This window comes from Eretmochelys imbricata, chromosome 5, assembly GCF_965152235.1.
Source record: "Eretmochelys imbricata isolate rEreImb1 chromosome 5, rEreImb1.hap1, whole genome shotgun sequence".
NCBI classification, from domain to species: Eukaryota; Metazoa; Chordata; order Testudines; family Cheloniidae; genus Eretmochelys; species Eretmochelys imbricata.
Window position 1 is genome coordinate 95,532,216 of NC_135576.1, and position 24,094 is coordinate 95,556,309.

The 24,094-nt window shown below is 39.4% G+C and overlaps 1 protein-coding gene across 1 annotated transcript in view; it reads left to right on the top strand.

The window, feature by feature from the left end:
- Positions 1-24,094, top strand: part of PRUNE2 (prune homolog 2 with BCH domain) — a 205,820-nt gene that overhangs the window by 127,384 nt on the left and 54,342 nt on the right. The window contains exons 8-10 of the mRNA XM_077818026.1: positions 8,952-9,110; positions 10,725-17,355; positions 17,834-18,668. Of these exons, the coding sequence (XP_077674152.1) occupies positions 8,952-9,110; positions 10,725-17,355; positions 17,834-18,668 (7,625 nt within the window). The remainder of the gene's footprint in view (positions 1-8,951; positions 9,111-10,724; positions 17,356-17,833; positions 18,669-24,094) is intronic.

Here is a 24,094-nt window from a genome sequence, read left to right on the forward strand (position 1 = left end):
CACGTCTCAACTTGTGAATCATTATGGTTAGAAATAGTTGCTTTTATTAAGAAAATTATAATAGAGACACAATTATATTCTTCACTTTTACTTTGTGATGGTTGGGTATTTTTAGCAAATGAGTTGTCAGCAGAAAGGCTTCATTAGACCCATCAGGATATCTGCCCATGAATAACGAATCCCAAACTGTACTGACAGTTTCCTTGAGCCAAAATGATGGAGCACCTCTGACAAAAGCCATATTGTGCTCTCCATGTGAGAAGTGTGGAGAACAAAAGAGACAGTTTGTTCTTAATATGGTCAGGTTAATATTGACACAGTTAGCTCAGAAGACTCAGAAGTGTGTGTAATGTACATTTACAGTGATCACTTGGATAATTGACTGTTGGATGTCATAAATCAGAAAGTGTTACTAGAGAGGGAGAAATTACAATTCACTTTTAAGTGTTGTTCAGAGGTTTCTTGTCAAGTAAAATTGTTCAGGTTTGCAAACATGACCACTGTTAAATAGACAATATTCCTTATTCCTATAACTGCTGAAACATTACCTTGCACAGAGAAAAATAGTTTAATTTTTACCAATACTATTAAACATATGTAATCCACTTTCTGTAAGTTAAAATAAAGACACACAATTATTGAATTTGTCAAGCCTAGAAATGCTTCAAAATTATTCAGATTTTCGTAAACTCCAATTTACTTTGGGGAATACATTCTAAATTACATTGAGTAAATGACCTGGAAAATAAAACAAAATATTCTCCTTTAAATTTTACCGTTTGGTTTGGTTATTTACATCATTTCATCATGTTATATTAATATGAGCCTTCTTATATACATTATGTATACAACCTGATATTACTCACAACTCACACTTTGAAGGAAATGGTTTGGAGTTTGTTGTAGGAATGCAAAGATATTGGCTTTTCTTGCAAAGAGCTGATCACTATGCCACATAGTTTGGGACACTTATTTAAAATTATACTGTACCTGTTTACAATAGTTTTGCCTTTGTTACAAGAGTAAATAAAGGACAGCATGAAAACTAGTAAAATATATACATAGTGCTTTACAGCTACAGAGTGCTTGTGCAAACAATTTTTAAACCAACAAGAGCTAAAATACTAAAGTAAAAAAATCTTACCAAAAAGTAATAGGTAATTGACCTTCCCCATTGTTTCATTGTGCCCTTATTGTATTTCTTATTATGCTATTTCATTAACTCCATGAGCATATTTATTTTTACAGTGTTTATAATGAATTTTGAATTGGCAGTTAAGCTTGTAAAATCATTGGTAGTCTTCCATTTCTACAGGAAATAATATATTCCGAGTTAACATTTGTAATAAATGCAGTATTCTACTGATGATTATTTACACAGCTATAGAAAGTTTGTTCTTAAAGGTTCCGTAGTTCCAATCTCCCATGAATTGTCTAAGTTTTGTGATACTCTGCCATTTGGAAGAACCTGACTCTTATGATGATGAGTAGTAGAAAACCTTTTTTTTAAGAGGATATTTATCTTGCTTGTCACAAATGAAGCCTATATTTTTATGTTAGCTGGAATAATTACAGAAATCTATCTCAGAGCACAACATGTTTTAGCTACTTTGTGGACACACTTCACTGAAATGACTATTCAAAAGCACTTTATGAAACATATATCATTATTGATATACCAGCATTATACAGGAAACTTTAGAAAGTTTTATGTACCAGCAAGCAGCCTTTCTTAAATATTTGAAATAATGTTAGCTACTGTCTGGTAATACTAATGTGAGCGATGTTGTCATTTTGTTGGCCATATGGTGTAAATCTTCCTGACAACAGAGTGAATAAGGAGACATTGGTTTTATGACTCCTCTGAAGAATGACACTATCAGCAGCACAGCATCTCAGAGATATACTTGGGTAATATTCGAGGGAGCATGGCTGGGTTCCTCAGCTGGTATTTGAACTTGAAGCCCTCTGACTCAGAAATAAGAAAACTGCATCATGCTGAGCTACCATACAGAGTACTAGTCGTATTTGGCTTTTACGTGACAAATTTTCTTCATGAGGCAGGAATCTCTTTGTCTTGCCGCAATCACCGTGGAATCTACTGGAATGAGGGGTGCAGGTTTATTTTGCGAGGGATTCTTTATTTGGTGAGATGGGAGTGACACTGGTGGCTGGGGAAAGTACTCTGAGGACATGAATGAGGTTATGACTGTTCACTATTTACTAGGTGTTCCTACCCTTTTGTCTCAGTGGGTTTTCAATTTCAGGTTCTTGTTGTATCCATCAGTGTTCTCAGATTTCTGGATAGCAGCAGTAGCCAGAAATTCTTTTTCCTATTATCATCTCAGCTGTCTCAGATATTGTGTCCTTTCCTCTCCGATGCAGACTTTGTCTGAGTTTTCTAGGTCTTCATCATCTCCAGGCTAAACTACTGTAGTCCACTACCTAAGCCCCCATGAAAGCTTCAGCTAGTACAGACTGTGGCTGCTTACCACATCAGAGGGACAGTCAGAAGTGAGCATATTACTTCTCTGCTCTATACACTGGCTGCCAGTCCACCCTGGGTGCAATTCAAAATTTTAACTACAGAGCTGGCTGTTCCGCATTCCTGTATACTGCTGTGGTAGGGAGAGATGCTATGCTGCTGTCTGAATTGAACCAGAATATTGCACTGGTGGTTTCAATATAAAAAGCCAACTGCATCTCCTTTGTCAAAGCCAACTTCTGAACAGCAAAATGTGATATGAAGGCTGACCTGGGAAAATACTAAGAGACAATTTATATACTCTTAGGAAATATTCACTCAGTCCACGACACATCCCCAAATACCTTATTAGCTTTATTCTCTGGGTTGTGTCCTCCAGCTCTTCATGTTCACCATCACTGGATACTTGGAGGACTTGGAGGAATATTCTCAATGGGGAGTTAGACACCCAAGGTGAGATTTTCAAAAGTGCCAAAACATGTTAGGTACTTAACTCTAGTTGACTTTCAGTGGGAGTTGGGCACCTAGCTCCTCTTTGTGCCTTTGAAAATCTGCCCCTTAGACTATGCAGTCACACACACACAAACATCCAGGGAAGCCCTAGACAACACAGCCACAACTCAAAGACATTTCCTCCTGATATCTTCCAGACGATCATGGAGAATGGAATGAAAGGAAGGCATATAAAATAAGCCACTATTTCTGACTTGTCCCAAGATAAGAATCCCTGGCTGTCACAGCTCCACCAAGCACCACCTCTCGGCCACTCACCAGATTGCTGTGAGAGGATCCAGTCATTGAATGCCATGTGTGTTAAGCCTCCACAGTCTGAACAAAATCCAGGCACTCCTGCTGTCTTAGGGACTCTGGGCACACTCTTGGGGTACAGATATTCTATATGGCAGCCTCTCTTGGGAGCTGTGACCACATGGTTCCTTGGCCAGCCCTGGAAACCAGTGCTGACCCCTCAGGTTCTTCCATTATTTAAACAACTACACACTGTCTCCTATAACTCCACTAGAAGATGAGCGCCTTCTGGTTTATCTTTTAAAGAGAGCACTCGGTAGGTGTAACACTTAACACACACACAGACACTTTGCACAAGTTTCTAAAACCCTATTGCTCTTTCTTTAATAGCATGAGAAATACACACACCTACACAAAAGTAATAAACCCAACACGTGTTTCCCTACCTCCGTTTCCTCACCACTCTTCGAGAGCATTCTTTGGGGTTGGGCCAGAGTAATGGATAGTCATCCAGGGTCCTTCTGCTTTAGTGCACTGCTTGGATTCTGAAACATGGAACCTTCTCCCACAAGCTTGCCTTCCCTGAGCTTAGTCAGACCATCCTCTTTCCCAAAATTCCTGTGCGTTTCCCTGAGTCTTACTCCTGTGAGCCATTTTTACAAGGTAGTATCATCACCTTGGTATCTTTGTTCTGCCCTTGGTAAGATTCCACACTCTGAGTGCCCAACTACCTGTTGAAGGAGAATTGGTTACTCCCTAGGACAGTGCTACTCAAAGTGGTGGTCCGCGGACCGGTGCAGGTCCGCGAGCCATCACCTGCCGGTCTGCGCGCACATTGGAAAAAAAAATGCCTGTCCCCCACATCAGATAGCTTGAAAAGCACTGCCCTAGGAGTCAGTTCCTCTTTTGTTCTCCCCAAGGAAGGCCTACTCAGGTACTGATAATCCTTAACTATGAGCTATTGTCTCTGGTCTGGGAGGTATATGCCTACAGCAATTTTGTAATAGGAACCAGAATTCATAAATGGTATAGTCAGACTTCCCAAAATTGCCAGACTGGCTACCCCCATATCATACAATATATGAAAGTTGAAGAAATATAAGTTTATTATAGCACAGAACCCTAACAGAACCAGATACAAAAAAGCTCTGGGGGCAATGTAATTAGCTAGATCCATTTAGTAAAAACCCCTTTGAAGTTGGAAAGATGAGTATTTCCATTTCCATTTTTGCTGCTGCCTTGCAGTAACAATTTCACAACTTTTAGTCTTCCTTTCAGATGGAATTAATGTCTTTTGTGATTGACCATTTTAGTTTCAGACTGTGTTGGGATGGTAGAATTCAGAATAGGAGTGTACTGAGGCAAAAAAATTGTAATTTATATGCACTTTAAGACCTCCTTTACACTGCCAGGTAGGTGCAAAGAGGATTTAGTGTAAATGAGAATCAGGCCCTAAATATTAAATCCCACAAGTTCCATGGATGCCTGATGAAAATAAATAGAAAACCAATTTGTGGTAAAAATGGAGAAACATCTTTGTTTACCAGTTATAGAGTGAATGACAAAAAGTGAATAAATCACATCTATAATTTATGCATTTTATGTTCTCATAAATCATTTGCCTGTCAACATTTCCGTAATTTATTAATACTGAATCTTTTAAACATAATAATGGAAATTGGCTAGCATAAATCATAAAGGTTTCAGTTAGAATACTTGTGTTTATATTAGGGCCGTGTGAGCAGTTTGCATAGAATGCAGAACCCGTTTGAAATCAAGAGGGGATTGGGGTTCACTTCAATTAGAAATGTGCCATGGTTCCCAGACCTAGGTTCAGGCTATTCACACAGCCTTACTACAGTCCTCCCATAGATGCTCCTCACCTTGGAAGCTTGTGTTCAGTCTGATACCCTTTGGCCAAAATCTGTCTTCAGTCTCACTGATATAAATCCATTCATTTAATTTAAATCAGTTTCACTGATGTCTACAAACAATTTGACAATGGGTAGGCCTCTGTTTTGCTTAGATCACAGACTCTCATGCTGGCCAATATTGTCTCATTGTATCTTTGTACTCCCCCATCTGTTTGTCTGTATTCACCTGTTGTCTCTTGTTTTATACTTAGATTGTAAGCTCTTTGGGACTGAGGCTGTCTTTTGCTCTGTGTTTGTACAGTGCATAGCACAATGAGGTCCTGGTGGATGACTATGGCTCCTAGTCATATGGTAATGCAAATAAATAATAATAACAATAAGTTGCAACAGGGCCAAAACGTATCCCAGGAATCAAGGAGCTGAATCCAGCTGTCTGGTTGCACTCAACTCCCCACAACCTCTCCTGTGCTGAGAAAAAAAAAATCTTACTAGACTATTATTTTCTGAATCAAGATAATTTTGTATTTTAAAACTTATTTAGTGTCATTTAAAATCATTAAAGTTGCCATATTGATATTCCTAAATCGTGACTGGAAAGACAGAAAGAATCCCAGTCAGCTGATACAATCCTCTCTTTATCTGCACAAGAGGTTGAGAGCAAATGGTGGGCATACTGACCTCCTAGTGTTGCTCATCCCTGAACTGGAGAGGGAAAATGTCTAGGGATAGTATCTTTATAGTTCATCCTCATGCTTCTTTCAGTCCTTGGCATTCTGGTGACACTGTCAACAAGGAATGCTCGACTCCAGACTTCAGAGCATGAATCTAACGTATAGCACCTGGCCAGTTTTGGTCAGAGCATCTGTAATGACATGTATAATATTGACCATTCACTGTTTGTAGTAATGTGGTTCAGTTTAAAGCCTGTTGACAATTCTGCTGTCTACTCTTGCTGCTCCAATGGAGATAGGAATTCTGACAATCAAATCCATCTTTGTTTAGCTTCTTGTTAAAAACTGGATCATTTTATTCTCTAAAGAATGTTTAATAACTCCTTTACAACTGCTGTGAGAAAAATCCAATATAAAAACTAAAAAGGAGTGTTAATATGAGGTCCAGGATTGAAACATAATTTAGTGCCCTAATTAACATTAATTAATGTTACTTTGTATGGCCAGAAAACATGCTGCAGGCCAGATTCTGGCCCATGTTAAGTCCCCTTTACGCTGCTCCAGTAGTGTAAAGGTGGGAAGGTGTGGGGCGGGAGGTACTATAAACTGAAAAGTCCCTGCTGTGGGAGAATCCTTAGATTATTTTGAGTCTATGTAACCAGCTCTTTGTCAGCTCCTTCCAGCTGCCCCTTGTCATAGGATGCCTGACTGCAATCATAGACAGCATAAAATCCTCTAGGAGATTTTTATGAACCCATGTGACTTATGTGGTCTTGAGGCTGCTCTAAGTTACACTAGAGACTGCAGTGGCCCCTGGCTGCCCCAGGGAGCAAAAAGATGGCAGAAAGCCATGCTCCCCCCCATAGGTGCACTTGTGGCTTTTTCAGCACACCTGCCAAGTTGGCCCTCAGAAAGGATAATAGATGTGCAATGTGTTTATTTTGGAAATTCAGACCATTTCACCACAGTCTCTCACAACTTTTTGCCATTGTGCACTACTTGTGATGTAAGTCTATCGGAACCTGATACGGATGTCCAACAATAAGATGCTACCATCAGTTTGTGCAGCAATCCTAGTAACACTCATTGTTCTAACACTCAGTGTTCATTGTGTAGCAATCCTAACACTCATTGAATCTCATTGTTACATACCACAGAAATACATACCGCATGTCCAAGCAAGATGGACATGCATCTTTAATGTAGAAAAACAATATTTTTACTTTATAAACAGTTGACAAAAAGTTTTTTTGTTTTAATTTTAACTTAAGGGAAGATGAAACACATTTTTGGACATGTTTGAGCAGATTAATAAATTGTATTTGTATACATGTAACCAAAACAGCAGTTTATCAGGTAGAAGTCAGTTGGGGGTTGGGGAATTGGGAGTGGGGAATAAAATGCCAACCTGTATATACAGTTGTGCTGTACTGATGATGAACTACTGTTTATTCAGGGAGAGCATAGCTTGGCAGCAACAGAAGAACCATCACAGCATATGACATTGTGCTTCGCTAGGAGACAACAATACATTATCTCAAATACAAATAGCACAAGCACAAGGGAAGAATACAAATGTTTTCTCAGACTTTGCTCATTATTTCACTGGGTGGCTGTCAGAACTGAGAACTACAGAAAGACAGACACAGATCATAGGTACTGCATGTGTTTCTGTTACCAACACTTAAAAGTGATACACCTGGTTTAGGTTGGAAAATCTAAGGCCTGGTTTACACTACAGAGTTAGGTTGGCATAAGGCAACTAAATCAGTGCAAATACCCTGGTTACGACACGCACCGCTGACACAAGGAGGGTAGTGTGGACATGCAAAAGCGATTTAATTACTGCAGTGTCTGTACGGTGCCATAAATTAGGTCGACATAATTTTGTAGTGTACTTTTGTATATTTAGACCTACTTTAAAGCCCATTTTCAGTGTCAGAGTGGTTTAGAGGGGCCTTAAGTAAATGAGAATCTAGCCCAACAGTATTTGGTGCAATTTTCTTCGTAATTATGTGTATTTGTTGTTCAGTGAATTATGATAGCCACTCTTGTGTACAAATTTTAAAACTACATTGTCTCACATCTTTTTCTTATAGAACCAGCTAACATATCTCTATTGCTGGAGATTACAGCCTGTCACTATTTTGGAAAGCATTGCATGACTTCAAAGAGCATTGGATTAGGTGCTGAATGAGGCAGGAATTCTGTGAATAAAATAGTATGTGATAATATAATTAAAGGCTATATCATAATGCAGATGTACAAGGGACAAAATTAAAGTTGCACAAGCAACTTAAATGTGGCTTTTCGTAATTTTTCAGTGTTTGACTTTGCAACCTTAATAACATTCTGTTAGCATAGTTATTTTAAATGTAACATTATGACAAAATCATAAATCCTTTATATATAAATTTTTCTAAAGCAAATGTTTCTATTCTGGGCATTGCAGCAGCCCATTGCTCATAAGCAACCCTACAATAACAAATCAGACTAATAGGTAAGGCAAGAATACTTGCAAGCTTCTAAGAGGGTAGATATACTGCACACGGTGAATAAAAATTATGAAAAGTAACATGTCTTTTAATTGTGCTGTGAGGATGGTTCTTGAAATCACAGCTGTTGTCTGACTTTAGTAAGGCTGGTGATAATTGTTATAACAATTAGGATATGCTTCTGCTCTCAGTTATACCCATGCTACCACACTGACTTGTACTTTAACATGGTTGATGGCTTGCCCAAACATTGAGCTCTAAAGAGCAAGGGAAATAAGTACAGTTGCCCGGAGGATGACAATTCCATTTTATGAAAACTTTCAAGGTTTCAGAATTTCTTTTCATTCCAATGCAGAACAAAACCAAACTCTCTCAAATATTTACACAAAAAAGGACTTGTGCATGTGTGCACTGATCTGGAATGTGAGAGGTTCAGGGTCAAGTCTCTGTTATGGTTGATTTTGAGTGCTGTAGGATGAAAAATTCAGTTCTAAATCAGAAAGAACAGCGGATGTCCCACATCCCAGGTCAGTTCCCTAACCATCTAGGTATAGAGTGTCTGTCTCTCACCCCAGGAGCTTCTTAATAAAAGTTTTGTGGAAACTGATATATCTTTGATGACGAGTTCTAAGAATAAGCTATCAAATCCTTTACTATATAATTTTTTGTTATATTTCAGGATTGCATATTTCACAGGAATATCACTGGTGACCTGAAAGCATTTATAGATAAATATGGTTTTGATGTTCTTGTGATTTTGGCCAACTATTTAGCAGAGGATGAGCAGGCTAAGCGACAGATAGTGGTGTATTCAGAAAACTTAGAGCTATGCAATCAAGTAAGTACTATAAAGAAAGAATGAAACATTGTCCTTCCTGAACTGAGTATGCTTGAAAATAGTGATTGTATAATTAAATGGGTTAAAATTAAATTAAAACACTGAATAACCATTTAACATGTGATGGTGTGGGTGCTACAACACTTTATTGTCATGGATGTGGAATGACTGCATTATTTATGTTTGCAGTATTGCTGAAGCTATGTTGGGCCCAGAATATGAGAGCGTTAAAGTGGGTGACCACCTTCTGTTTATGGAAGAAGGGAGAAAGATATTTTTAAGCTTCACAGAGCTCTTCCCCAGATCTGAGCTTGTTCCTTCTTCCAGCAAAAGTTGGTCAAATAAAAGATATTACCTCACCCACTTTATCTCTTGCATTATTTATGTATTGCATAACAAAGCACTACCGTATTTGACAGTGTTCCAGAGCAGTCATGCAGCAAGATCCAGTGGTCAAAAGAAAGAGAAGGGGGATATACAGATGACTTTTCATTAAAAAATGTTCATAACATTTTTGTGTTGATTTGACTTGATTGTGTGTTTCATTGTGGCCTACTCAATGGCGATCTGGGTTGTGAACACATATACAATATAAACGAGAGGAAAACCAAAGGGACTGTTTTCATGTTTAGATTTGGATTAGATATAAGGTAAAGTTCAGGATTCTGATTTGAGTTTGGGTTTTAACAGCAACAAAAGTTGCCAGCTATTTTCATGAAATTTTGGACAAAAATGGAGGAAGTGCTTCTGAGCTCCACTCTGAGCATCTTGTAAGATTTTCTTCATCTTAGGTGAAAATCTCAGAAGGTAATTTTGGCCACATCCAAACCAGAAATGGAAGAAACAAGTTTCTAGTTTTGGTTCCAACCTGTAAGCTGGACTACTGGTGTTGGTTGAGATCCAGGAATTTAAAATCAGACTCCTGCTACCTATTCAAAATGTGAAAGAGTTCTGATTCAAGGTTTTGATTTTATTTCATGAATAGTATAAATATTTCACTAGATCTTTGGGCACCATACAGTTGTTACTATTAAAGAAAAATTATTTTTAGTATTCTAGACCTGTTTTTAAATTATTTTAAATTCAGTGCACACTGAGGTGCTAATCCTTCAACTGGATCTGCATGGGCGGGCAGAGCCTTGTAACAGGGTGGAGCTCACTTGACTTTGAGGAGACTTTGTACAGTCCCAAGAGCTCACAGACATGGATCTGATTGCAGGACAGTGGCCTAAATAAGTACTTCCCCCTTTGGTGTAGAAATGCATTTCTTTAACACTTTCTGGGAGCATTCAGTTTCTTTTTCACCTTTTACAGATTTTAGTCAGCTTTCCTAGAATAGCAAACAAAAATCTGAGTTTATTTTAGGAGTGAAGAATTAATTTGAAAAGTCAAATTATAGCATTTCAAGTAAATATTTGTTAATTAAATAATAAATGTTATGCAATGATCTTCTTAAGTTTAAGAGGATTAATGTGTTCAAAGTTCATTAAAAAGATAGGTAAAGCAAGATAGCTGAGAAATCAACTGACAAGAATAGGTAGGCAATAATACTATTAGTATACAGTTGTAACTGTCCTTACAATGACTTTTTGAAACCACTGTATTTTCCAACAGATTTGCTGTGAATTAGAAGAATGTCAGAATCCTTGCCTGGAGCTGGATCCTTTAGAATGCGGATGTGACCAATTCCTCGTTTATCACCAAGACAATACTTTGGTGACTGGTGATCAAATTTTTCTAATAATTAAAGAAGTTATTAACAGAAGACAGCCAGAAATGGTACCAAACAGCAGAACGTCTTCTACTGAAGCTGTTGCTGGGAGTGCTCCACTTTCACAGGGATCTTCTGGTATCATGGAGCTATATGGTTCTGACATAGAACCACAGCCCAGTTCTGTCAATTTTATAGAAAATCCTCAAGATCTCAATGGATCTATCCAAGCCCATGTTGATGTTAATATAGACCTTGTGAGTCCAGACAGTGGATTGGCTACCATTAGAAGCAGCCGGTCTTCCAAGGAGAGCTCAGTTTTTCTCAGTGACGATAGTCCAGTTGCAGAAGGTGCTCATCACAGTCTCCTTCCAGGTTTTGATTCCTATAGCCCCATTCCTGAAGGAGCAATACCAGAAGAACAACAACCTCAGTCTAGAAACAACAGTGATAACTTTGATTTTTTCAGTTTTGATCTAGCACCTATGGTTACAATTCGATCTGAATCTTCTTCTCGTTCTGTTGATTATTCCCCAGCAGATGACTTCTTCCTGAATAGTGATTCATCAGAAGGACAACCACCTATTGTGCAGAAAGAACTTGATGAGACAAATCTATCAGAAAATGACATGGCTAATTATTCATCCAATTTACTAATGACTACAAATGAAGAAGACAGTTTAGTAGAATTTGATGATGAATTTAGGCAAGAAAATCCTGGAGATTTGTCTGAAAAAACTTCAAGTTTGACAGATTTAGTGGAAGATGATTCTTCTTCACCTGTGGTGTTGAAAAATGTTGAAACAAGAATTCCCCCAACTCCTATGAACAGTCTTGTAGAAAGCTCACCATTAGATAATGGACCACCTTTGTTTTTTCCACAAGATGTAATTAAAAAAATTAATGAAATAGATAGTGCAAGCTATTCTCAGTCACGTGCTAGGTATGGAAGCTGGTGGGATGGTTTTGAATTAGATTCTAAAAATGCTGATGCGTGGAGTTCAAGTGAACAGGAATCTGTATTTCAAAGCCCTGATTCATGGAAAGATTGTAAAGCAAGCCCATTACTTCGGGAGCACTTTGATAGAAGAGCCTCAGATTCTGTATTCCTGCAAAAACAGCCAAGGCAGATGGAATACTCAAGAACAGGTCTGTGGGAGAATCAGTTTAACCCTGTCCGAGATAAACATAGCTTAGAGCTGCAGAAGAAAACCACTGAACACTCACACGGGCAAAGTGCATCTTTAGCGGAGACAAAACAACACAGGGAAGCATTTACTAATTTGTGGAAGTCCAGTCAGCTGACCCCAGTGATATCAGCTCCATGGCGTAACACTGTAGGTGAAAGTGGACAACTCGATGCAGAATCTTACGATGTTTGGACAGAGTTTGATCAAGAAGACGGCGCTAAGCCATCAGAAAATGTATGGAGTATGCTGAAACTGGACACTGATCAAACTTCTGTGAGGAGTCGTGAAGCCTGGGCCATGTCCAAAACTAATCTATCATATTCTTCAGAAAACACTGCAGAAAATGAGTCTGAAAACCTGAACAATGAAGTATCTTCAGAAGCCTGGAACAAAGGGAGGGCTTATCCAGTGGAAGAATACAGTACTTTTGAAAATACAAAGTCCAGTATTGATAATGTGCAGAACAATTCTAATCTAGCCATAGAAAATCAAAATGTATTAGGTGACACTAAATATAGACCAAAACAATTTGAAAATATGGATGTCTGGGATCTGTATGAAAAAGACATAGAGAAAGAAGTACTAGAAACTCTGGTTCCATGGGAAGATTCTGTCTTGTCATATAGATGCTCAGACTTTAGCTCATCAAATGCCGGTGAAGATTTAGTTGTTTCTCCACCAGATACCAATTATTCAACATCTGATTCATACATATCACCTACATATATAGGGGACGAAAGGGAAAATGAGGACAAGCATTTTGACAGAGAAACAATTTTCGATGAAGTGATTAACTCAAATTCAGATGAACCTAAAATATTGGAGGAAACAGATAAGGAATCATTACCACAACCATCCATTAGAAGCATGCCTTTTCTAAGCTCAGGAAACACAGAAATGTGGAATGTGTCTCCTAATAATGTCAGTCAGTTAAAAGCAGAAAATTCTGAAATTACTGCTCTTCCAAACACTTGTACAGTTTCACGGAATTCAGAACAAATAGCTGCTAAGTATTTTTCAGGTGATGAGAATATCAGTGAAAGTAATTCTAGTTCTGAGGACACTGGAGTCATGCAGGTGTATAATCAAACGGTCAACCACTTATCTCAGCCACATGGTGGACTGAATACCAGACCAACTGCAGCTGAAAAAAATGTAGAAATATGGAACAGGGTCATCCTTGAGGATACACAGTCATCTACAAGCACTTCAGAGATGGGTAATGGTTTGGACTTGAAAGGAAATGACTTAGAAAATGAGGTTTCAGTTAATGGGCAAGTACAAGAAAGCATTAATAAAGATTCAGAATTGAGAACTCAGCTTTCAGAGCAACAGTTGAATCTCTGGAGTGTACACCTTCAGCAGAATCATCAGGCAGGATGGGAGAATAATGGTACTTCTCAACAAGGAATAGATGAATATAAAAGAATAGATGAGATGAGTGGACAGCTAACCATTAGCAATGTTTGGAACACAACCATGCAAGATAACAGAGTGTCACCATCAGTGTTATCCAAACTATCATGTATAACAGATTCAGAAGAAAGTACACCACCATCCGAAATTCCTAACTCACCAGAAAAAATAAGGAACAGTGACATTTTCAAAGCTTTAGAAACAGAGAAATCAGAAATAAATATGCCCTTTTCTTGTCCGTCTAACCCTGCCAATCAGGAACAGAGGAAAGGAACTTTGCAGAACAATGCAGAATCTTCTGCAACAAGTCACGAGGAAGAAAGACATTCTGGGCATTTAGATTTCTATAATCTCCAAAATTACAGCCATAGTAATATATCACAGTCACTTCCTAGAAATACTGATAAGGAAAGTACCGCTACAGAGGGTGCAACAAGTCCCGAGATGAAAAGTGCCTCTGAAAGTTATAACAAAGGTGAGGATGGCCAAGAAAATCATTCTCCTACAGTGCCTGAAAATCTAGATAGCTGGAATGACTCTGCGAAGAGTAGCTCTCAATCAGTTGCATCAAGTCCTTTGATAAATGAAGCACCAGAGGTGTTCAGAGGGGCTCAGGAGAGTTTATCTGAGGAAGTTCCTAGCAATTTAGAGATCTGCAGTTTTGAATTAGGTTTTTCTGAACTCAGTCCAGAGATAAGTGATGCTCATGAAACACCTTTCATGAGTGAGATTCTGCAGACTAAAATTCAAGTGAATCCCTCTTCTGAATCTGCTGAAGTGCCTGGCATTACAAATATATCTGTGATGGATAATTCATTATCACATGAAATGGATTCTGGGGGAAATGATGCTTCTGAAGGTTTAGAATCTGGGAATAAAATTCCAGATGAGGAACATGTTGACATCACATCTCATCATGATTTTCCCCAAATTCTAGGTGTTTGGAATTCACACATGTGTGAAGATACACAGTCTCCTGGAACAAGTCCTGAGACAAGTGAGGTTCCTGAAATGACAAACACCATGAATAGCCTTCCAGGAGATACACAAATCAAAAGTGATTGTGAAGAGGATAATGTATGGAGTGGTTCAACAAATGATTATACACAGTCCAGTGCCACAAGTCCTGATATAAGTGATGCCTCTGAAAATGTGCATGTTTGGGGGAGCTTGCCAGCTACCTGTCATAGAGAAAGTGAAGACATTTGGAATATCACCAATGATGGATTAGAAAAAGCTCCTGAAAAGGGGGGCTTTGAGAATAAAAGTCAGGAAGAATCTGAAGAGAGCATTGATCACAAAGTTCCTAAAAATTTAGATCTTTGGAATGCACATGTAGATGATGATACAGTATCTTCTTTATCAAGTCCTGAAGCAAATGAGGATTCCAAAAATTCAGAGGCACCTCAGGCAGTGATAGAAATAGATTCCAACTATCAAGCAAATGAGAATAAAGTTTCTGAAACTAAAGAACACTATTATGCACAATCCAGTGCAGTGAGTTCTGAAGACAGTTCAGATGCTGAAACGGAACTGGAGAAAGAGGTTCAGATGGCCATCTTAAATAAAAACTCTGAAAATGTAAAATCTTGGAATATATCAAAGGAAGAGGATATTATGCACTTAAACACAACTAACAATGATACCTGTGAAGCTTTTGAATATTTAGACGGTTGGGAAACAAGTCAGGGAGAATTTCAAGTGAATACTTTCCAAGAAAATCCACACCATCCACATGTTTGGAATTCATGTACAATGGATTACTATATTGCCCCATCTTCTGCAGCAGGACATAAAGAATATTCTTCAAAGAATTCAGAATCATGGAATATATCATTGCAAGCTGATTCTGAAATAAATCAAAGGTCCACTGTGGAAACATTTGGATTTCCGGATGACCATTCAGAATGGTGGAATTCAGAAACGCATAAACACAAGCCAGTAGAGGGGCAATATTCTAATTCAGATGGTGGTTTAGAAATTAATCAATTGGCAAACATTAAGCTTGATGCCTGGGGAGCACCAGTAAAAAGTGAAGAACTAAAAGTTGCATATCCTGCTTATCTAGGTAGCCACGCAAATCAGTCTCCCCCTCTGTACTTTAATGAAGAGAAATATGAAAGTATAGTGCATTCCAGGAATATTCACAAGAGTCAAATTGATCCAGATATTGTACAGCATAAACTGTCTGATCCACTGGCACTGGCTAAGAAAGAAAGGGATTTAAAAGAGCAGCCTTTTGTCACAGTTGATGGAGATCAAGATACTTCTAAAAATGCTTTTCCAGAAAAGTGGCAACCAGATATGCCAAACACATTCGCTCAGGCAAACCTAATACTTGATCTTTCAAGAGATAATGTGGACGTTCGAATAAAAACTTCAAATAAAGATCTATTTGTTCAAGAACAATGGAATACCGGTGGAACTTCAGAATTCTGCAGCTCCCCCAAAAATGCTTTCATTGCAAATGACTCATCCCAAAAACTGATAGAAAAGTCAAGCCTGAGATGGAACGAGTTAGCTGAAGTTCGCCAGATTACATGTTCCCCATATACTTTACAGGACAAGACTCAGGAAAGTAATCAGCTATTCTCAGTAGATCCTGATTTGTGGACTGATGCTGAACAGCTTTTCATTTTGAAAGCTGAGGGTGAAAATCCTGATATATTAAGTCACTGTGACCAAGACAGTAGTTCACGGGCCTCAAACAGGCCTGATGTTTGCCATGAATATGAAGCTAAGCATGCTTCTTCACAATCTACTCAAGCTTTGGCTGAGGCTGGAGAAGTTAGTCAGTTGGTTCTCACAGTGTCCAATATAAGCAAAGAAGCAGACTTTGATGTTAAACAGCAATTAGTAACTCACAAAGTAGAGACATATCCTGATCGAAATAGTCCAGAAAATAATGATGGAACACAGGTTGATCAGCTAATATCTCCTAAAGCTCATGAAGCTTCTGAATTCAGAAAGGAAAATATCTTAAAAAAATCTGACTTAGAAAAGAAACCAGTTGTTGAATTAATAGATTCAGCAGGCTCCTCTGCTGAAGATTTGGGAATGGCTTCCTTGCATCTTAAAGATGCTTGCTATGAAAATAATATTCTTGCAGCTTCAGTCAAGGTAGTTCACTCCCAGAGACATTTAGTTGCCACTGATTTCTTTCCCCTTGATAATTCGGAAGAAAGCATAAAAGATATGAGTGTCTCAGCTGAAACTGGCCAAATTCCAGCTATTGACCATACAGCAGTGACTTCCGATAAAGTAGAAATATCAGACATGTGTGTTGATGGGAATGAGACTGGTATAGAAAATAGCTCCAACACATCAATCACTAACAGCCAGTCATTAGGTGAAGTAAGCAAACTGACAATATTAAACAGTGAACACAATGTAGCAGTAGAAAGAGATGCAACTGACGAACAAACACTCTTCTTAAAAACCTTATTGGATGATAATGATAGAGATGCTGCAGTTTGTCAGCATGCTGACGATGTCGTAAAAGAACCTGAACATTTGCCTGATAGCCATAATCCTTGGTTTAAAGAATCACCTAATGAACAGTCACCAGTGGTGTACTCTTCTCCATCTGATGTATCGTTTAATACAGAAGCCACTGGCAGCAAAAAGAGAGGAAAGGAAATTTCATTAAAGCAGCAGTTTTCTGGCAATGTTTCGGTGGAAATGCCATTATCTCCACTTACTCCTCAAAAAGATAAAATGAGCTTTTTAGAGACCAAAGACAGCCTTGCCAAAGATCAGTCATTTGACTCATTTGCAGAGTGCCCCCAGGAAGACCAGGCATTGGGATCTTTACCATTAGAGTCGGAAGTGATGCCTGAATCCTCTGATATCGTGAAAGGATTAGAACATGAAGCACAAACAAATAATACTGATTCACCAGCAGGTGGAGTCACAGGATCACCCAATGGTAAGAAATTATGCACAGTCTAATAAAATAAGTTAATGGGACAAAGTAGTAAATGTCTGAGAAGGAGTATTGCTACTGAACAGTAAGATACAGTATAGCTGCTGCATGGTGAGACTTTAGCTGAGTGGCATTTGGAATACATGTGTCTTCCTGAAACTCTGGACCTTGGAAAGACCTGTATTCTCTTCATTGTAGCTAGATCAAAAACTGAAACTTTGAAGGAGGGAGCGTCATTTACCGCATATTTGTATAATGCCTGGCATAAAGGACCCCAGCCTCACTGGCCTCTTGGCACTACCCAATATTAAATAAAATAAAATAATAATAAATAATAATAATAATATAAAATGCAAGAATAAATTAACACAGGACATAGGCTATCAAAGGCAAATAAAAATGGGTTTATTTTACAGGACTCATTTGAAAAACAATAATTGCTAACTGCTGAAACTGAAATTTTGTTTGTTTTGCATTTTAGAAGCTGCCAGTGACCCCCTCTATACTGAGGGGAATGGAAGAAATTCCACTGAGAGCCCTGAACTGATAAGTACAGAGAGTAAGGAAGATATGAGGACACAGGTGAACAAAGATCAGACTGCACTAGAGATGGATTACATCCTTGTTACTGCTGAAGAAAATGGATCTGTGAAGAAGGATATCCTTGAAACAAAGGAAAGTGATTTTGCATGTCAAGAAGCTAATGTGGCTGAACAAACAGAGTCTCATGAAGCCTTTTCAGCAGGCTCCTCAGATACATTTCAGTCAATTTCCATAATAAATGAAAGTAAAGACCAATCTTTTTTGACTACTGAATGGGGTTCTTTTCATTTAGCAGAGAAAAGTCCTTCTGTTTTGCCTCAAAGACTGGGTGATGAAAAGAGATCCCCTGAAAGCCCTGCGCAAGACCACAGTTGGACAGTGCTGGGCAAAAATGAAGTCAGTGATATATCACCTGAAGAAATTTCAAGCAGGACAGAAACAATGGACTCAGGGTCTGGACATTCTGTCAAAGAACTGGAAGCAGTTTTAGACCAGGAGTTGATCCATGACAAACAATCTGGAGTTCAGCTAAAAAAAATCCCTCACAAATCATTTGAACAAGAGAAATATTCTCCCTTAGACAGTCTGACGAGGGAGGACAAAAATTCAAGCATCGTAAGGACAGATGCTCTTTTATTGCAGGTTGTTGGCGGTCATGGTATATGGGAAGTACATTCACAGCAGCATCCTGGAGATGGCATGGCAACTGAACAAGAAATGGAGGAGGAAACAGAGTTTCTCAACAGTGAACGAGAACTAAATCGAGTTTCAGGGTAAGGAAATGCCCACACAGTCTGTTTTTGAGAATCTTCTAGGAAACGGTAGTCAGTGTTATTTAAATAGATGAGGATCCTGCAAAGGTGACAACATTCAAAAATGAAGTATTAGTTGTACTTAAAGTATTTCTCTCTCTCCTTTTGTAACAAACAGAGCCTAGGTTAGTGATATCCCAAAGTGAGTCCATTTAAAATTGTTTCATAATTTTGAAGGAGATTATAGGAACCACAGGGATAACCTTTCCATCACAGGCATAATTCCAACCCCAGTTTACACCATGCAGCTTTTAGTGACAAAAATCGGGACTGTCCCTATAAAATCGGGACATCTGGTCACCTTATGTTAGGGTCCCCTTCCTACTCCACCATTTTAAAACAATAGACCTATAACTAAACCTGATCGTCACTTTGTTTTTCAAAGTAAGGATCCTGGGAAGTGTGAGGGAAGCTTCTTTTTGGGAATCAAATAAAAGGATTTAATTGGCTTGTTCTTGCTTCGCCCCTTTACAGCTGCAGTTTGGTGGCTTTTTTTTTTTTTTTTTTAAATGGGGAAGTTGTTCATGTGAAATGCAAGATACTGCCCTTGGGAGGGATATTTCTTATTGCATACCAGCATTGGGACTTAATTGGAAACAGAGTGCTTGATGACATTTAGAACTTCCATTACCCCGCTATAATTGGTTCACATGTTGTTTTAGGCTTCCTGAAAATTTCACTAACAAGCAGCAGTATTGACAGTCAGCCTGTTTTCAAGAAGCACTGCATGCATTACTGCGGCAGCGTACACTGGTAATTGCATGTGCTGACAGCATTTAATATACCAAACAACTACAGTTTGCTGGCCCAAAACAAATCACATTTGAATAAGATTAATGCTGTACTCGGTGAAAAGAACAGGAGTACTTGTGGCACCTTAGAGACTAACAAATTTATTTGAGCATAAGCTTTCATGGGCTATAGCCCCCTTCATCAGATGCATAGAATGGAACATACAATAAAAAGATTTATATACATACAGAGAACATGAAAAGGTGGAAGTTGCCATACCAACTCTAAGAGGCTAATTAGGGTTGGTATGGTTTCAGAGTAGCAGCCGTGTTAGTTTGTATTCGCAAAAAGAAAAGGAGTACTTGTGGCACCTTAGAGACTAACCAATTTATTTGAGCATAAGCTTTCGTGAGCTACAGCTCACTTCATCGGATGCATACTGTGGAAAGTGTAGAAGATCTTTTTATACACACAAAGCATGAAAAAATACCTCCCCCCACCCCACTCTCCTGCTGGTAATAGCTTATCTAAAGTGATCACTCCCCTTACAATGTGTATGATAATCAAGGGGGGTGAGGGAGAAAACCTGGATCTGTGCTGGAAATGGCCCAACTTGATTATCATACACATTGTAAGGAGAGTGATCACTTTAGATAAGCTATTACCAGCAGGAGAGTGGGGTGGGGGAAGGTATTTTTTCATGCTTTGTGTGTATAAAAAGATCTTCTACACTTTCCACAGTATGCATCCGATGAAGTGAGCTGTAGCTCACGAAAGCTTATGCTCAAATAAATTGGTTAGTCTCTAAGGTGCCACAAGTACTCCTTTTCTTTTTAGGGTTGGTATGGCAACTTCCACCTTTTCATGTTCTCTGTATGTATATATATATCTTCTTATTATATGTTCCAAACTATGCATCTGATGAAGGGGGGCTGTAGCCCATGAAAGCTTATGCTCAAATAAATTTGTTAGTCTCTGAGGTGCCACAAGTACGCCTGTTCTTTTTGCGGATACAGACTAACACGGCTGCTACTCTGAAACCTGTTGTTGTATTCAGTGTTTTTGTAGCCTTGTTGATCCCAAGCTATTGGAGAGACAAGCCTTGTATGTAGCTATGACACCACTCTGAGAATGGTTCCCAGACCCAAAGAAGAGCTCGGTGTAAGCTCAAAACTTTGTCTATCTCACCAACAGAACTTGGTCCAATCAAAGGTATAATCTCACCCACCTCATCTGTCTAAGATTGATGTTGGCAATCTCAGAACCTCAATAGTTCCCTCACTGATTTTTCCCCCCAGACAGGTTAAAGAAACCTCCGTCTCCTGTTCTGTTTCAATCCACACATGGTTAAAAAAAACCTTCTGTAGAATACTTCAGCTATTTGGTATTTTTTATCTCAGATAAACATTGGTTTCATTCTAAGTGTAGGCCCTGATCCTGCAAACATTTGACTTCAATGGCACTACTTGCATGCTGAAAGTTAAGCACCTTCATAAACGTTTGGCAGGATTGACGTTTGGCGCCTTAGTTTTTTGAAGAACAAACATTGTTTGTTGCTGTACAAAACCATAAAGGAAGAAGACATTGTCCCTATCTCAAATTATTTATAGTCTATAGATGGACAGCACAAGAATGCATTGAGGATGATGGTAGCTTAACTGACATCGGTTAGCATTTATTGCCATAGAGGAAGAAGCAAATCTTCAGAAGAAGTTTGTAGGCAGAGAGGGTCGGTGCTTATCAATTTCCGTACAGTAAAAAAGTAAAGCAATGGAAACTCTGTCCCAGTGCTTGACCTTGAGACTTTCATAACAGATGGCCAAATGGGACAACAAATTGGAAGGGGTACTTAAGAAAGGTGTGGGTTTGTTCGTCTCACAGGCGCAAGTCAGCTGTAGGCTCTTTAGCCTCCCACTAAAAGCATTTTATATTAAAAGCTGCCAGATGCTGGCCCTGCTTAAGTCACCCTGATTAATTACATGGAGACAGCATCCCAGGCTTCTCGCATGCCATGCCTGCACGACTCAGTGGTGTTAATGTCTTCACACAGGAAGTGAGAATAATTCTAAATATCCATTTTTCACTGCTATTTTTATGTCACCACTGTGGATCTGAGAAAAGTTTTGAAGAAGCAAACACTAAATAGCTAACTTTTTGGTGAGATTCCTCAAAATATGGGGGCTAATTCTGGTCTTACACAGACACTAGAAAAATGAGTCCCTGTAGGTCTGAATTTGTCAAAGTGTTCAGCACCCTCGGTTGGAACCCAATTTTCAGAAGGGCTCAATCCTGTTTAGGAGCCCGGGGGGGCCAGATTTCCAAAGGAATGCAGCATGTTGGATGCTGAGCTCATTTGTAACTTTAGCCCAATTGTGGGTTCTGAGCATTTGAAAAATGTGGCCCTCTGTTACAGCAACTAGTGGTAGCAATGGGGTAAGTGCTAATAGGGGCAAGGCTCGGGCTTTTCAGAGCGTGTTTGTGTGGCACAGGGTGTGTCTAGACTGCAATCAAAGGGTGGGATTGTAGCTTGAACTGACATACTTGAGTTAGCTTTAATCTCGTTAGCTTGGGTCCTGGAGCAGTGAAGTTGTAGCACCATGTGCTTTAGTGTGGGTTGTACTAGCCTGTCTGGATCCCTGGGTAATTACTCACAGGGTGAGCCAACGCTGAAGCTCATGCTGCAGTGGCTTCGCTATCGTGGGACCCGAGCTAGCTGTATTAGTTAGCTCAGGTATATCAGCTCAAGCTGCAGTCACACTTAGGCCTGGTCTACACAGGGGGGGGGGGGGGGGGGGATCGATCTAAGATACGCAACTTCAGCTACGAGAATAGCTCCCCCGTCAGCTCCGCTTGTGCCTCTCACCCTGGTGGAGTTCCAGAGTTGACAGCAGAGCAATCGGGGATCGATTTATCGCGTCTACACTACACACGATAAATCGATCCCTGATAGATTGATCACTACCCACTGGTCTGGCGGGTAGTATAGACGTGGCCTTAGGGATTGCAGTCTAGCTAGACATACCCACAGCCGTAGATGCTGGAACTAGGGTTCCTGCCGCACTGCCTGACAAAGTGGTTTCTATCATATAGAGGGTTTACAGTTTGGTTCAATGGCTCTCAGCACCCCCACTATACAAATTGTTCCAGCACCCCTGCCCCCGGTGGTAAAACTACCTGAGCTCTGTCTACACTAGCAGCTTACACCTATACTGATGCTCGCTCTTGATATAATATGGCTATCATCAAATTTTTCTAGTGTGGCCACACCCTATTATATGGGTCTACTCTCCCCCTCGGGCTTTGCAGTGACAGCTAAATACTCAGATGTCAAGAATTATAACATTCATAAACCAGTCGGAGAACACTTCAATCTCTCTGGTCACGCAATCACAGACATGAAGGTCGCTATCTTAAAACAAAAAAACTTCAAATCCAGACTCCAAGGAGAAACTGCTGAATTGGAATTCATTTGCAAATTGGATACTATTAATTTAGGCTTAAATAGAGACTGGGAGTGGCTAAGTCATTATGCAAGGTAGCCTATTTCCTCGTGTTTTTTCCTACCCCCCCCCCCGATGTTCTGGTTTAACTTGGATTTAAACTTGGAGAGTGGCCAGTTTGGATGAGCTATTACCAGCAGGAGAGTGAGTTTGTGTGTGTATGGGGGTGGGTTTTTGGAGGGGGGTGAGGGAGTGAGAGAACCTGGATTTGTGCAGGAAATGGCCTAACTTCATTATCATGCACATTGTGTAAAGAGTTGTCACTTTGGATGGGCTATCACCAGCAGGAGAGTGAATTTGTGTGGGGGGGTGGAGGGTGAGAAAACCTGGATTTGTGCTGGAAATGGCTTTTAGATAAGCTATTACCAGCAGGACAGTGGGGTGGGAGGAGGTATTGTTTCATATTCTCTGTGTATATATAGAGTCTGCTGCAGTTTCCACGGTATGCATCTGATGAAGTGAGCTGTAGCTCACGAAAGTTCATGCTCAAATAAATTCGTTAGTCTCTAAGGTGCCACAAGTACTCCTTTTCTTTTTGCGAATACAGACTAACACGGCTGTTACTCTGAAACCAGCTAAATACTAGGTGCCTGTCCCACAGCTCCAGGTATTTCTGCTCTCTGTATTAATGTTGAGGCCCAAAGAAGTAAAGGAAAGTGAGCCAGTTAGGCTGCTGCTGTATTAAAAACACATATAAATATAATTTGCCAAATGGAAAGGGACAAACACATATGGGAACAATTATTTATAGTCATTTTATTAAGGCTGTTGTATAAATCGAGCAATCAGCAACCTGGGAACTACTCTGATTTGGTGTGTGTAATTAGGGACTCTTTTATATGCATTTTGGTGACATATTAAAAAAGAAAAAATATTTCTTTAATTTGCTCTAGCATGAAATCCCTCTGGGGCCTGCTCCTTTGTCTGAAATAAATATCCTGTTTCGTGGATAAAGTTTAAAGCAGCAGTGGAACACAAATTTCTCAACCCAATGACTGGCTGGTTAGCACAAGATACTGCCACAAGAACATCCATGTACCCATATACAGGAACAACCTATTGATATTCTCTTTTTGGTCAATTGCTGAATCAGGGCCTTGAATTGGTAGAATGAGGGGAGGGAGAAGATGCAGGTTACATAATTGTCAGCCCTCC